The sequence below is a fragment of the Sitodiplosis mosellana genome, unplaced genomic scaffold (assembly GCF_009176505.1).
Source record: "Sitodiplosis mosellana isolate CC-2019 unplaced genomic scaffold, AAFC_SMos_1.0 Smas_scaffold_1, whole genome shotgun sequence".
NCBI lineage: Eukaryota > Metazoa > Arthropoda > Insecta > Diptera > Cecidomyiidae > Sitodiplosis > Sitodiplosis mosellana.
Window position 1 is genome coordinate 229,747 of NW_022595244.1, and position 15,234 is coordinate 244,980.

The window sequence follows — 15,234 nt, forward strand, 5'->3', positions numbered from 1 at the left end:
CATTTCACCAAGTTTTGTACAGCAAATCGCATTGCAAGCTGAAAAAAATATAAATATTCTTCATTTTGTTTCAAGAATTCCAAGCAAATACCAATAATTACATCTTTTGCAACGATGTCTTCATTAGATTGATATGATTTTATGAATTCAACAAATTCAGTACCAACTCCATTCATCACCGGCATCAAATTTTTCAACTAAAATCAAATAAAACATTTAGCAACCATTTCCGCAACTTTTTAAACGTTTACTTACTTTGCTGGATGAGAAAACTGGTGTAATCAATTTTCGTCCTTCTTTCCATTCCTCATCACGAGTAAAAAAAGGATTCAGGGCAGTTAATTCATCGTGCTTTTTACTGACATTAAAATCATTGCTACGAAAACTATTGAATTTTGTAATCATAATATCTTTAACCAAATCGGGATCACGCGCCACAATCGCTGGCTTCAATAATTTGTAATAGCCGATGTATGGTTGATTGGAAAATTTGCTTCATATGAAAATAAATGAAACGGGCACGTAATGTGTTAATTCAGTTTATGATCTCAATCAATCAAGCCAATTTATTCATTCACAATTTTTTGTATTTTTCGATGTAGACACATTTTACTCACTTATACCAACCCGTAATCACCAAACCCCAATGCTCCGAAAAAGTGAACATCGATCCAATATTCCCAACAAATGGTTTCGGCTCTGGACCTGGCACTTTATTCTGTTTCCAAAACGAATAATTCCATTTCAGCCAAATGTACAACAGAGTGATGACACCCAATAAAATTGCGATCGTCAACATTTTGCTAGTGAATATTCTTTGTCTTATGCGCACAACTATCTATATGAACTGAATGAAGGCTTCTTAATCACTGGCTTTTATAGAGAAGAAACAATTCTGCCAATCTAATATATATATCTTTCTCATTGACTTGACGTCATTGTCAAGTTGACTTGTTCATTTGATTAGTTCAATTCATCAAGCATGTTGTTTTGAATCAAAAGATATGGGCAGCACTTGTGCCGATAGCACTTGTGCACAAACTGTGATTTAAAATATACCAAGTTTATTACATTCGTTATCGGTATTTTTAAGCACTCCTAATGATTCAACACTATTTTTACTGGTGAGATATGGTTGATTCGCTATGAAGGGCGTGAATGACATAAATTTAACTTAGTGTTGATTGATGGCTCGGTATACCGTTTAACTAGAACAAAAAGGCACTCGACAAATGAACGTTCCAAGTCATTGTTACTTCTGATTTTCATTTCACACCGATTTAAAATACAATTAAATGATTACATTTTTATTGATATTACTACCTTGGCCTTTGATATGACTTGCAACTTTTTCTAAACGGCGAAAAAACATGTGCTGCTTTCATTCGAATGTGATCTAAGTAAAGTATCCAAAGTACTTCATGATACCAAAAAGCAATTAAACACGTTCAAATTCATTGTCTTTATTAAGCATGTATTCAGACACCATAAAACAAGGTGAAATTTCAAAGTGAAATGGTTTCGTAGAGAATAAATTAATTTGGTGTGCAATTGCGCATGCATTTAAGTTATGCCAAGTGGAATTGAAATGTGACGTTGACAACGGCTGGTTACAAAACCGTCTAAAAATTGGACGTTTTTGTATTTAACCCGAATTAGTCTACATCAAATTGAAATTGTGTATTCAACAAAGTACAGTTATGACAGAAGTGAATAGCTAGGAATTAGTTTATTTGCGTGGTATTCCACTTTTGCCTGATCCATGTTCAGCAATATCCGATCTTGTTTCGAGTGCCATCATTTCGTCCGCCAATTCAATTACTTCCAGAATTTTTTCAATTTCCCGTTTGATGTAATCTAACTGCGCCTCGGTTTGTTCACGCTTCAACGTTGGCTCTTCATTGTTTCGATGACATAGCAGCAAGTAAGTCTCGTGAATTTGCTCGAGCAGCATGCATATCTCTTTCTCTTTCTCTGCAATAATCTCCTTTGATGGATGTAGTATATTCTCCACTTTCAAGTAGTCGCTTTTGATTTTGTCGAAATTTTTCTGTGTTGTGGATGCAAATACTCAGAATGATTGCAAAATGTTATAATCTGCTTTTGTGTTACCTCAATCTCAATTAGTTGATTTTCAAGGCCAGCAATCATCAAGGTGGCTTCGTTCGATATTTTCACAATATCCGCTTGCATCTTTTCAACTGATTTCAAAGAAGCTTCATCATTTTCTGATACTTCCTTCTGAGCGAGTACTACGAAGAGATAACAGAAAGAAATAATTTGAGTAAATCTTAGTAATTGCTCCAAAAAGTCTTCAGGAAAAATTATTCATTTTTGCTTTTGAAAAAAATGCAATTAGCAAAATGTTCAAAAAAAGAGAAAAAAACTCACACAATGCCTCAATTCGATCCAAAAAATCTTCTTTGTTTTTGAAAATTTTCATTTTATCGACAAGCTGCTGCAGCACATCCTCATACACTTTGCCCTTTTCGATGTTTGGCTTCAACGTTTTCTCATGATATTCGGTCAATTTTTTCGTTTTCTCCACATATTCATCGACTTCTTTTTGCAGTTTTTCATGGATTTCCTTTTCGGCCGCAATTTTCTTGTCAAGGATCATCTCTTTTTGCTCACACTCATTGATGAAGTCATTGACTTCGATAAATTTTTCCCGCAAATCTTTCTGCATTTTTCGTGCCTCTTCAGTGCGTTTTTTATTTTGTTTGCCCTTGACTATGGCTTCTTCACGCATTTTCTCATGTTGCTCAACCACCTCGGCATTTTCTCGATCATTCCAAGCTTTAACCATAATAATGTTATCAGCTGGTTGAACATCCCATTCTGGATTCTTTCTGTAAATAAAAATCATCAATTAAGTTTAAATACCTTTGCAGGCACCAGAAAGTAACTTACAAGTAATTTTTATTTTGTGACTTCGAGCGTCGAAAAATGGAATTGGCGCGTACGTTAGCCACCAAAGAGGCGATCGATCTTTTCTTGAACATTTTTAAATGTTTGCTTTCCGAGTAGCCACTGGATATAAACGCAAATGATAATTACAAAGGGCAAAAAATACCAATGGTATTAGCGACGATTTCAAATACCTTTGAGTAAATAAGTATTCAATTTTTCACCTGTTTATCGGTTGCTATGCAAGAACTGTCAAACTGTCATCATTGTTACCATACTAGAGCCAAGAGTTAATTCAGACTCTGCAGAGAATTTACCAACGGCTTCAACACATACGGCTTCGTATCAAATAACCTGTGTGACTTAGCTGATGATTTGTTTACACTCTCTATTAATAAAACCGACCAAACGTATGCAATAACATTGGAACACGGACATCGCCTTCATTTCGTTTGTAATACTGGTGTAATTATTCCGTTGATTAATTCATAATTTCTGAGTGGGTTTCCAAGCTATCGATTTTCGTCCAATTCTCGAATCGACTCCAATGTATTGTTGGTGGCATTAATAGAGGAGTTTGTAATTTCCAACGGTCATGCGATGTTGCCAGTAGTAACTTGCTACCGTGTCACATATTTAGCATAATTTCATGACGGGCGTCCGACGAACATGTGAATTATCTGTGTAAACAACCCAAAAAGAATCGTTGATTTTCGTTGTACGCCGTTCCGTAGTCAATTCCAAAGGCCAATTAATGCAGTCACTCTGCTGTGATGATTGAGTTTTATGATGCCATAAATTTGAATTTAATTACCTTGATAAAGTGATGCGTGCGTACTGCAAGTACGAATCTTCACCGAACGAGATACAAAAAAGAAATTTTTGCGGAAAAAGTTGCAAACAAAATCAAAACTCTGAAAAAACAATCGCTTTCATATTGATAAGATGGTTGCCATTGTTTTCAACGCTGTTAAAGAATTCCGCTCACAATGAGATCGTATAACATGATCTATCGTATTGATGTGGTTAGTGTAAATAACATCGGTTAACATACTTTAAAATTGTTTTGTTTTATTTTATTTCGTACATTCTCTCTTTTCATGTCTAAATATTTTGTTGTGTTGTGTTGTGTTAATGAATGATTAGGCTAATGGAACGTTAATAGATTTGATAATAATAAATTGTATTGGAATTTAGTAACTAAAGAAAAGAACCCAAAATTGGGATTGAATTTTATTTGCGCATCATTTTCCGTATACATGCACCAGCACATTGTAAAAATGGTTGAGTGTGTGTTATTTTTGGGTGTTGGCAAATGTCCAATGAATGAAATAGCAGCGGCATGAATGACTTGCATGAAATGCGCAATGACATTGATTATTAATTAATATGTGAAGCATTGCACCCCAAAATGAATGCTCACAAAAAATGTTTTTTTTTTTTAATTTTTTCTTTTATTTTTTTGATGGACGTTTCGAATTTCAATTACACTAATCAATAAATTCCACAAGAATGTCGTGTATATATATTCTCATAAGTATTTTGTGTGCGCGATGTTTGCATTAGGGGAATGATGGATCATTTCCACATTATTAAATTCAAATGACAGATGATAACACCGACTGACCGAACAAAACAAAATCAAACAGACATAATATTAACTAGCTATTTTTAGGTTTTGGTTTCTAGATTAAGAACATTTCTCATTTCATTCTCCATGCAACGGGACCAAAAGACGAAGAAGAAAGGAAAATAAATAGAATACAAAAAATAAAATGAATAAGAAATTACGTCGAATACAAATATTATTTTAATAGTAATCAGTTCAATCGACTTCAACACACGATCTACGTGCCGTTTCACAAGCACAAGCTGTGAGTTGGATTCTTATCACGAGTGTATTGTGTTTCTGGAATTCTCATTTTTTTTTCTATATCTCTTCTGTTAAGCATTTTTTTCTTGCACTTTCACAATCGAAGTAAAATTTACACAAAAAATTTAAAAAAAAACACCACAAAAATAAAATAGTTGTGTGTGTGCAAGCTAGAGGCCGATTTTAATGATGTTTTGGGAATTTGAAGTTGACGTTGTATTTGTGCGCGAACTGAATCGCGCTCCTTTTTCATTTGATGCGGGCATGTAAAATGATTAAGTTGTTGGTTGTACCGAGAGAAAAAAAAGTTTTATGACATCTGAACTGCTTATGATTAATCATTAGAATGTATTAGAAAGTGTGGACAATGAATAGTGTTAGATTTGTTTTTCTTCTCATTTTCTATCGTTTCTGTTTCTATCAGGCAAATATTTGTTTCCATAGATGGCTTTTCTTTTTGTTGTTGTTGCGGTTGAAACATTTCATATAATATATATATAGTTCACTTGTATTTAATTCCCACTTGGACATAACATATGTTAGCGTTAAAGCACGATTATTCGATTTCGCAGCGAATGTAATCTTGTTTTGACGATGTTTAACTAAACAAAAATATACTTGATTTTCCATTTATTTGTTTGTTTACACAATTTCTTTTCTTACTTTTTTACTTTTCTGTTTCATTCTTTCTTTCTGTTCACTTAATGCTAGCTATCATCTTTTTATGTTTCAGCACATAAATACAGTAAATCTCCCACATAATTAGTTGATTTTTGTGGCAGCGAAACATTTTCATTTCGTCCGCTTTGAGTTGTTGTTATTTTTTGTTTGTTTTCTTCCTCTTCTTCATCTATTTTCGGTCTTCGATTAGCTTCAGTGTTAGTAATTGTGTTGGATCGATTTAATCGTCCGTCGATAAATTCTAGTATCGATTGGCGTTTTGTGCCTGATTGTTGAATTGAGATGAAATCGCGGCTTGTGCGGCCGATGTTGCCGCCTGTCGAACACCTTGATTACGCATAAACTCACTTGCAAACTCGGCCTGTGCTTTGTCCATGCTCACTTTGTCCGATGACCGATAGATCGCGTGAACCTAAATACAAGACGAAAGAACACCACATTATTATCAATTACTAATGAGGCCCACCAATGACGTCACACACATTTACTGTGTGTGCGTTCGCGCGCTCGCCGCGCAGTCAATGTACATTTTTTGTTGCTACCACGTTGTATGATTTATAAGTGGAAAATGGTAAATAAACTATAATCGAATTTAAAATGTACCATACACATGTGCATTACCTTTGTTAAGAGGAGAAAGCTGCCAGCTGCACAAATAGCAAACGAAAAGGCAACAACTAGTGCTAGTATACCGATGAAAATGCCACTAAGACTGCCATCGAACTGTGCAATGGCCGTGATGAAACCACAATACCCCATGCCGTGAATGCCGACCGTTTGTAAAATCATTACGAGGAATTGGAAAAAGAAAATCAGGAAAAACACCATGAAATTGAAACTCGAATCGCTTCGGAAGGCTTTGTAGGCTGGACGGTACCTAGTTCATTTGTATTTAGAGAGGGTGAATGAAATGAATTTTTTTCATTACTTTTGCACAACAAATTGATAAGATTTATCACAAATGTTATTAATTTCTGTGTAATTATTGCGATATGAGGAACAAAGGCGGCATGAGTGAGTCACTTTGTGTTGATCAAATTGCAATTTCAATGAAAATGCGAATCAAACTTACCAACACATGAATGAAGCAGGTGTAAATAATGCGCCGTAGATAAGGCCCAAAGCGAAATGTCCAAAACTGTTGTCACCGCCACGGAATAACAGCAAAATAAGCCCAATCAGTGCATTCACCGTCAGGACTAGAGCATAAAAACCCCATAAATAGTACAAATGCCGAACGATGCGTTGAAATTCTGATGGGAAAAAGATTGAAAAAATGAATTAATTCGGCACTTTCTCATTAAAATTGAAATGTAAGCGCAACGGAGAACAAACCGGGTGGAATTTCAACATTTATATCTTGATAGAAGCATGGCTGAAAGCAACACTGTTCGGGCAATGGAGGCCAATTGTTACGCCGAATGCCAGCTGTACTATTTCGCAATTGTTCCTCTCGCCGTTCAAGGTCTTGTGCTTTTCGTTCCAATTCCTCTTGTCTTCTCTGATTTGTGAAAAATAAACGAGAAAAAATGGAATTAATTTGCCCGTTTTTGCCCCATTATAATTGAAATGCAATGGCGAACAAACCTGAAGTTCTTCTGTTGAAATTTGTGGTGCTGTTTTGCCATATGCCGAATTATTTTGACTATTTTGATTGTAGGCTGGGAACGGTTCGGTTCGCGATTGCTGCTGTTGTTGTCCGATTGGGATTGTTGTATGACGATTATTGTCATCTTCGAATGGATTGTATTCGTCTAAAATGTTCGATTGGGGCGCGATGCGGGCCGCTTGTTGAACAGCTGGATCCTTTTAAGCGGGTGAAAATACACGTAAAATGCATATTAATATACAATATTGCGATAATAAATCAAATGGAAAACAACAAATGTCATTCGGTATGAGTCAGATAGGGAAAGAGGTCGACACTTGAGCAACTGGTGTAAATTTGATGAGACAAACACATGCAAGCAAATACATGAGTGTGACAGAGAAAGCACGATGAAAAGTTTTGTGATGACACTTACGGCAAACGGATTATCGACCGCTGGCTCGCCAAATGGATTGTCATCAAAATTATTCGACATCGTTTTTTTTTCTACGCAGATTTTTACTGTTTCTGATGCAATGATACACTTCGCACTGAATTCACTTGTTTGGTTTCGTTCACTTCCGTTTACTCCGATTACAAAAAGTGATTGTTTTCTTTGCTCGCTCTTTTTTCACGCTTTTTATCGCATAAATTTAATTAAGAAAATACATCACACACACAACTCATATCTTACTTGTACACTTCAACTAGTGACAGCTCATTGTGACATCTGTACAAGTCGAAAATGCACGGCGATGGAATTCTGAATTCGGTTTGGCTTGTGACACAAAAGCTACAGTCGACTTTCAATGGATTTTTCTATCGCTCTCTCTCTCTCTCTCTCTCTCTATCTTCTTCTCCCTTTCGAATGCATTTGTCACAACCATTCAGATACGAATTCGTGGGCTGTGTATGCCAAGCGACGATCCATTGCTAGTGTTGTCGCATGTGTGGTTCATCTTTGCTTTGGATACAATGGAAAAAGCCCGACATCTCTCAAAGCTGATCAGAGGTGGCGCCACTCGACAATGCACTAGAAATCATTTCGAATGGGAGTCAATCACTCTTTATCGTTTTGAATCTGAAAACGAAATGAAAAATAGAAGAAAAAAATTGAAACGACTTTGAATTAAAATGTATGCAATTTGCAGAATCTATTCAATTTCTCAACTAATTGCGACAAATCATAAAAATCATTCAATCGAAAGTTTTAATTTTTGAATGAAAAAAAAATCGTTGTTCCAATTCCACTGTTCACCATGCACTGTTCAAGTGCACAGGATAAAGAGATAAATGTCTGAAATGGTTGAAACAAAAACAGGTAAATTTCACTTGGAAAATATTTTTCTTCATCGTTGTTTATCGATAGCATTGTCTATACGAATATGAGTTGAACTTCTTCGTTGCCAAAATCAGATAAATCTTATGTTTTGCACCTATCATGCATTGGTCACGGAACGATGCATCTCAGTTGAGGAGAATAAAAAAAAGAGAAAAACGAAACTTTAGCCAAAACAATTCGGCAAAACGGGTGAAATGACAAAATAAACGTGCACACTCAATGCTCGACTTTTCTTCGGTTCAGGTGAGTATTTCTTCTTCTTTTTGTGTGTGCGTTTTAATGGTTGATTTGCACAAAACATGAATGAAAAAAAGGAATAATGAATTTGAAAGAAATTTTTTTTCTGATTTTGTTTGTCGACGATTCTCATCTCTTTTGTATTTTCGTAGTAGAAATTTAGCGTATTTTTTTCTCTCTCGGGTAGAATGTGTCTTTTGTTTACCTTGTCTCGTTCACTGGAAATTCTATCACTTGGTACGTTTAAGTGGTGCTGAGATTGGGATTTGAGGTAATCCGACAATCAACAACAAACTTATCTCCTCTCATTTCGCGGAACGAAAATATTTGCAACAAATAAACCAATGAAACCATAACATTGTTCGGCAATAAAGCCGAATTAGTTCATGCTCGAAGATAATCACTAATTTGATGCAAAGAAATTACGGCATTTAGAGAAAGGCATCAACTGTTTTTATGTTGAAAGCATTTGTAATACCAAAAACTAACCAGACGGCCGAAATGCATTTCGAAGAACGATATCTGAAGTGAGACATTGAAAATTCAAATCCAAATCGTCTATTCGTAAAATCGAGCCGTTTTCGTCAGACAATATGGAAAAAGTTAGCGACATTTCCTTTGCAGCAAAAAAGGCATGCAATCGCCAGTAGTAGTATTCCGGCGAGAGTCGTCAATGGAATGGAATGCAATGCTCGCGGCTAAAATTAGAATATTGCAACGTCATGCGGCCATTTATTTATGATCCCATCAAAAAATGTTGTTTCAACGAATAAATTTCCCATTGGTATTTTTGCCGCAATTTATATCCAGCGCGAGATTTATTATCCGTGCCATCGCTCAAGCGAAGACGGGAAAGTTCACCTTTTCGGTGAGCCGGTTCGTATCGTTAACACGTCTCAAGGAAAAAAGACGTGCCACCACCTCTGCTGCTGCTACTACCGTCGCTGACGTTGTTGCCGTTCAAAGCATTCGTCTCAATGCATAACATTCGAGTCAGCCAATTTTCAGGGAATGCATACCGAAACGAACAAAAACTCTGTCAGCAGCGAGTATTCAATGTGCATTTGTGTTTTCCGATGAACGTGATTATCACAATGAAATTATATTTCTGGATTTAAAATTGGCTTTGAATTTCGTTTTCAACCCCGACGCCGTCAACTCAATTGTTTCGAAAATGTATATGTATCTAAAACCGTCAGGATAATAGTAAAGCATTCAATCGTCGTTAGATTTTGTGCTGTGTTCCGTTTTGGAAATACCGAAGTTTCGGAAATATTTTCGACTGGATTTTTCTCACCGTCGCTTCGAGCTCTACTCGGAGAAATTTATGATAGTCTTTTAACTTAGCATGGAACCTAATTGAGAAAAGTCTGGCAAGCAAGCAAAAAAAAGACTAAAGAAAACTTAAAACTTGTTGTTGAGCCTGTGCGATGAGGTATAAATCTTCGTTCTCTTCAATCATCGACATAAAACAGGCATTCGGTCTTCGTCGTCATTTATCACAACTTAACCGATCAACACAACTGAAAAACTGAACGTGAGAATCTCAATGTTTTGTCGAACACATTCGAAAGGACTCAGCCAAATAAACAAATAGTCATACACAAAGCAAAAAAGAGTCGAAACATGAGAGTCGAAATGCAGAGAAAAGAAATGGATTTCGATTAATATTCCATTGAACGAAGCGCAGCATGGAGAAATGGTTAAATACTTACACGTTTTTTTGGGAAGAAGAAAAAAACCAAGCACGTCAAGTGCCCGGTTTTGCAATTTACCACCCTCAAATCTTCTTTTCGCCTTGCAACTAAGACACACCATAAATGTGTGTCCCTCAATTCACTGGCTGTGAACAATTCAGTGCAGGGAAATTCCCCGATTCCAATGAATCCGAAAATACCTGTGCATTGTTTTTCGACATAATTTTATGCATAGCCAACAACAAAAAATGAACACTCTCACAGCATCATTTTTCGTTTTCACCATTTGTGTTTGTCTTTGCTCTACGCACTTGTTGACGATGACGACTACGACGACCGTAACTCGAAACTTTCTTAGTACATGATTTCGATGAAAACAATCGTAAAATCGTATGTGCTTCAGTTCGGTTCGGTTCTCACGCACAGTACGAATCTGGTAGTTTTCTTCAGTTTTTTCGCTGCAAATAAATATTAAACGATTTCCCAGGACTCCTTTTTTTCACACAGAATTCGGAAATTGAGGCAAAGAAGGAACTAAAAAATGGATTGTATACGGATTGAGTTCTCACGCTTCTACTATTGACACTTTCTCAATGATCCTGCATAATGCAAACATTGCTATACTCTGAAATTATCATGGCACTGTTCAGTTGAAACAATAACAACAGTTTTCTGGTAATGCATTCAATTCAAATGCATTTTTACAACTCGAATTCAAGGCTACGATCGAGGAGCATCGCTTGAATATCGTTGAAACGATCGAAATGGGTATTCCTGACAAGTTTCAAGACAACTTGAACATAAAGTCAAAAGACTCTTCGCCCCGAAACCGAATCTTGGTGTGTGTAAACATCTGTTGTTGGCTAACGACATTGTTTTCGAGTGGTGTGTTTGGTTCACTTGAAGTTCATGAATTTTTTTTTCATCAATTCATCATATTGTGCGCGTACACGATCGATCGCAAAGCAGACATGAGCCGACAACTCAATTCCAATATGTTCACCTTACGCTGCCTTTTATTTAAATGAATGATTTTAGTTAATCATCTGTTCGTCGATACAAATTAATCAAAATCGAATGGAAAAGGTTTATCCGGCCATACAGATGACGAAATTGAAGCGCATTTTCCATACGATTTGAGCTTGAACGCATCAATTGCATATGGTGCAAGAGCGCTCGCGGTACTGTACTATGGAAAAGAAACAATTTTTGATTGATTCATCAAAATGAATCAAATTCGAAACGGCTTCAATTGTGAATAATGTCAGTGATTAAAACAAACTGACAAATAGTCACAACCTTTTAATTCCGAATTGTGATATTTCGACGAGTGTTTTGCCATGGTGAGTCTTTGAAGTATTTGAATTTGTCGTTTGGGCAATTAATTTTCGGCAAGTACTTTGACATTCAAGCCGATAAACGCAATCTGTTGCTGCATTCGAGCGGAGCAAAGGATATTGGTTAGTTTATGGGCGCAACGGAGCCATTTAGTTTCGATTCCAATATGAAAGCCAGAATGAAAGCAGAATTCCATGCAGTCGACAAAGAGAAAGAGAGAAACTCATCAAATCACTTATTTACGCATATTTATGTTGAACAGAGTGTGAAGTAGCGTTGATTAGTTTCTCAATGTACTGCCGTATTTACAATTATTTGTGAACTGTTCAACTTATTAGAGAGTGCATCTTGGGTTTTTGGGGAAAGCCGAAAATAGTGATCTCGCACTCACAGTTGATAAACATGGAAAATTTACATTTTCTCCTTATATAAAATAGCATTATTCAGCCACAGAAAGAGATGAGAGAAGAATGGGACGGGAAAAAGGATCACTTACCGTTTGGTTGCCGTTAACTACTATGATGCATCGCATTTAACACATCTGCCGTTTTTTTCTCTTCATTTCTTTTTTCTCTTAATTTTTCGGCTGCACAAGATGTTATTGATTCTGCGTGTGCGCCATGTTTATTCCTAATGTGTGTGTTTACAATGTGTTTTCCATAATGCGTTTCGAAAAAGCCGTGTTTTCAATGCGCTCCGATCTAAATATCGCATCTATTATATGCGTGCATTTTCACCGCGATACCAACCAGCCAGCAATGCACCGCATTTCGATGCAAGTCAATTTCGGTGCAACGCACGGCTTAAATACACATTGATTTGAGCCATTTGGAATGGGATGTTCAGTTGGAGATTGCATTTTTGTTTACAATCAGACGACATGTACTTTATAAACTGTTGTGGTTTGAAGCGTAGTCATATTTTGTGTCGTTGAAAAATGAGTACATTAACTGCGGTTTGATTTGGAGTTGGAAAATTTGATTGGGAAAAATCTGTTCAGAAGTTGTGGAGATAAAACCAATTTTGTTGTGAAAGGAAAGAGGAAAAGTCAGAAAATCTCGAAACATATGGACTATAAAGCAAATTCGTCGGTTAATCAAATGCATTCCGTATTCATGCCCAAACTGGAAAATGATTCAAACAATTATTTCGTGTTAGCATTTCGACGGCTCCCAATTTTCGCCTCAAACGTTTTGCCACTTATTTTATTAGAGTGGAATTGTTCGATGACAATTTTCAATCAATTTCGAAGTGGCTTTTGGCGGCAAACGAAAAGAACAAAAATGACTTGGCTGGAAACGTTTAAAATCCGAAAATCAAACGGATTTCAATGTTGTGAAGTTCCCAAAACAAAAATGATTATGCACAAACTATACTTAAACGATGGAAACAAATCGACTTTGACATGACGTTGCACAATTGCATGGCGATTTTTCCCTCGGACGATTTTCTTCCACTCGTTGCTTTCGGCTCTCATTTGTATTTCCTATTTCGTTTTTCTCTCACTCTCGTAACCATCGAACGAGCAGCAGAAAGACCTCATCGGCAGCGCAATTCTTTTGACTTTGAGTTTGTTTATCATTGTTACGATTTTTTTTTGCTTTCAAATGCGTTACATGACTTTGTTGTTTGCCGCCTACGTGAAAGAATTTTATTCTTCTCAATTGAACATTCTTCGGTACCATCATATTAATTCTTTTTTTTCCTTCTGTTTCTATTCAATGCCTTTTTTTACTCTATAATTCGTTAAATAAATAACTAGTTTGGAATAACAGGCAAAATGAAAACGGTGTGTAGTTCGATGAAAAATGGAAGTGAAAAAAAATGAAATGAAAATGTTTAACAAATTCGAAAATGATTTTGATTCAATCGAACGCAATCATTATTGTAATTGAGATTTCTTGATAATTGGTTGTGAATCGACTGAAAACGTGTTGGTTGTTTGTTACTCACTCGAAGGAAAACCAAAATTGGAATAATTTCCACGTTGTGGCCAGTGAAACTGGTTTAGCGTCAGCGAGAAATCAACGGCAGGAATGTGCGTCTGACATGTTCATCGATACGGAAAACAATTTACGATCTGAGAAACATTGCTGATAATATTTTCGACATGTCGTTTAATTTATGGACCAATTGCACAACAACAAAATCACAATTGGCATTGTGCAATGCAGACGCGATCGCAGACGCTTGATACTCAAATCACCCCGAATATATATCAAGTTTGTGACTGAACTCGAAATATCGATCGTTATCCGCCGCCTTAGACAAACAATGCAACAAGCTGCAAAATCAGTGTGTTCAATACCAGTTTTTTTTCCTTCTGTTTCGGTGAAAAGTGATTGGATAAACAAGAAAAATTCGGCTGGTCCATTTATCTAACGATCTACAAATTTCTCTTTTCATTTTGGTTTTGGGCATTTGTTGCCATTTCACTTTTGTATGTTTTTGAACAGCATCAGCTTGTTGTGGGGTAGAAAGTCTCTGTGACTCATTAGCAGGACTACCAGAGTAGACAAAGTATAGATCTTAACTTCCGATAAAATTACATTTTTTGCTATTTTTTCTCTCCATGTTTTTAGTAGAAAAATTGCCGAAAATTTGTACAATGGTCGAAAAAAGGGAGGAAAATGAGCGGCCGTATGAATTGTTCTCTCTGGTACAAGAAGACCATTGCGAAGAAAAACTCCTAATTATATGGGCTACGAGATGTGAACCGCATAATAACATCGTTCCACTCACTCTCTCTCTCGCTCTCATCGCTTGTTCAAAGTTTCAATCACTTTTTTTTACAATTTGATAAATTGAAGAATCGAGCCAACGAATAAAACAGCAAAACATTAACAAGAAACATGGAACGGGCCGAGAGAAAATAAAACACACACCAGAAAATAAGGCAGACACCGACAGTCAGGACGAAGCGACGAAAAAGAGAGAACGAAGAAAAAACAACGAACTGAACTTGACGAATTTTTGTGCATTGAAGCAAAAAAAAGAAGGGAAAAAATCACACCAACTACCTGATATTCGACGCCAACGATGCCGATTAAGACAAAGAATTTTTCAACACATCGCAAATGTAATTTGGCATTTTGCAACACGTTTGAAAACGTGAGCTCCGAAAGCGAAATCGATACGAAGACCGATTGCCAATTAAGATTGTGGCGCGAGAGTTTGAATTGGAAGAAGAAAGAAAAAACCTGTGCAAATCTCGCCATTTCTGGCGAATTTCAGTGATCACATCACAGCGATAAAATAGAACAGCAAATGCCGATCGTCGTTCGCATCCATCGAGTGATATCCGATAAGAGATAAGAGACGGCGGGAATCGTTGCCACCCTTGTACCAACCGCATGCATTACGATTATCATTAATGATGATAAAATGTAAATAAAAACCCATGCGCATTTCGAATTGAATGAAATTTGGTTTTTATTTATTTGATACTTTTTTGACAAATCAATTAACAAGATGTTGGAATGGAGTTCTGTCATTTTTTTATGTTTATGGCTCGTTATTTTTGTTGAAAGCCACTCATCTGGGTATATCTCTCATCAGTTAAGATTTC

The 15,234-nt window shown here is 36.3% G+C and overlaps 2 protein-coding genes across 2 annotated transcripts; both read right to left on the reverse strand.

Moving 5' to 3' along the window:
• Window positions 1-1,500: 1,500 nt before the first annotated feature.
• LOC129565456 (synaptonemal complex protein 1-like) lies at window positions 1,501-4,348 on the reverse strand. Its single transcript, XM_055440404.1, has 5 exons — window positions 3,105-4,348; window positions 2,914-3,033; window positions 2,392-2,852; window positions 2,113-2,252; window positions 1,501-2,050 (listed from the first exon to the last, which is right to left on the reverse strand). The coding sequence occupies exons 2-5, from the start codon at window positions 3,003-3,005 to the stop codon at window positions 1,730-1,732; spliced, it is 1,014 nt and encodes a 337-aa protein (XP_055296379.1). The 5' UTR covers window positions 3,006-3,033; window positions 3,105-4,348; the 3' UTR covers window positions 1,501-1,729.
• Window positions 4,349-5,232: 884 nt separating this feature from the next.
• Window positions 5,233-7,985, reverse strand: LOC129565447 (secretory carrier-associated membrane protein 1). The gene is made up of 6 exons (XM_055440392.1): window positions 7,489-7,985; window positions 7,052-7,270; window positions 6,800-6,965; window positions 6,537-6,717; window positions 6,086-6,341; window positions 5,233-5,876 (listed from the first exon to the last, which is right to left on the reverse strand). Exons 1-6 carry the CDS (start codon window positions 7,546-7,548, stop codon window positions 5,706-5,708), a joined length of 1,053 nt encoding a protein of 350 aa, XP_055296367.1. The 5' UTR covers window positions 7,549-7,985; the 3' UTR covers window positions 5,233-5,705.
• Between the last annotated feature and the right edge of the window lie 7,249 nt (window positions 7,986-15,234).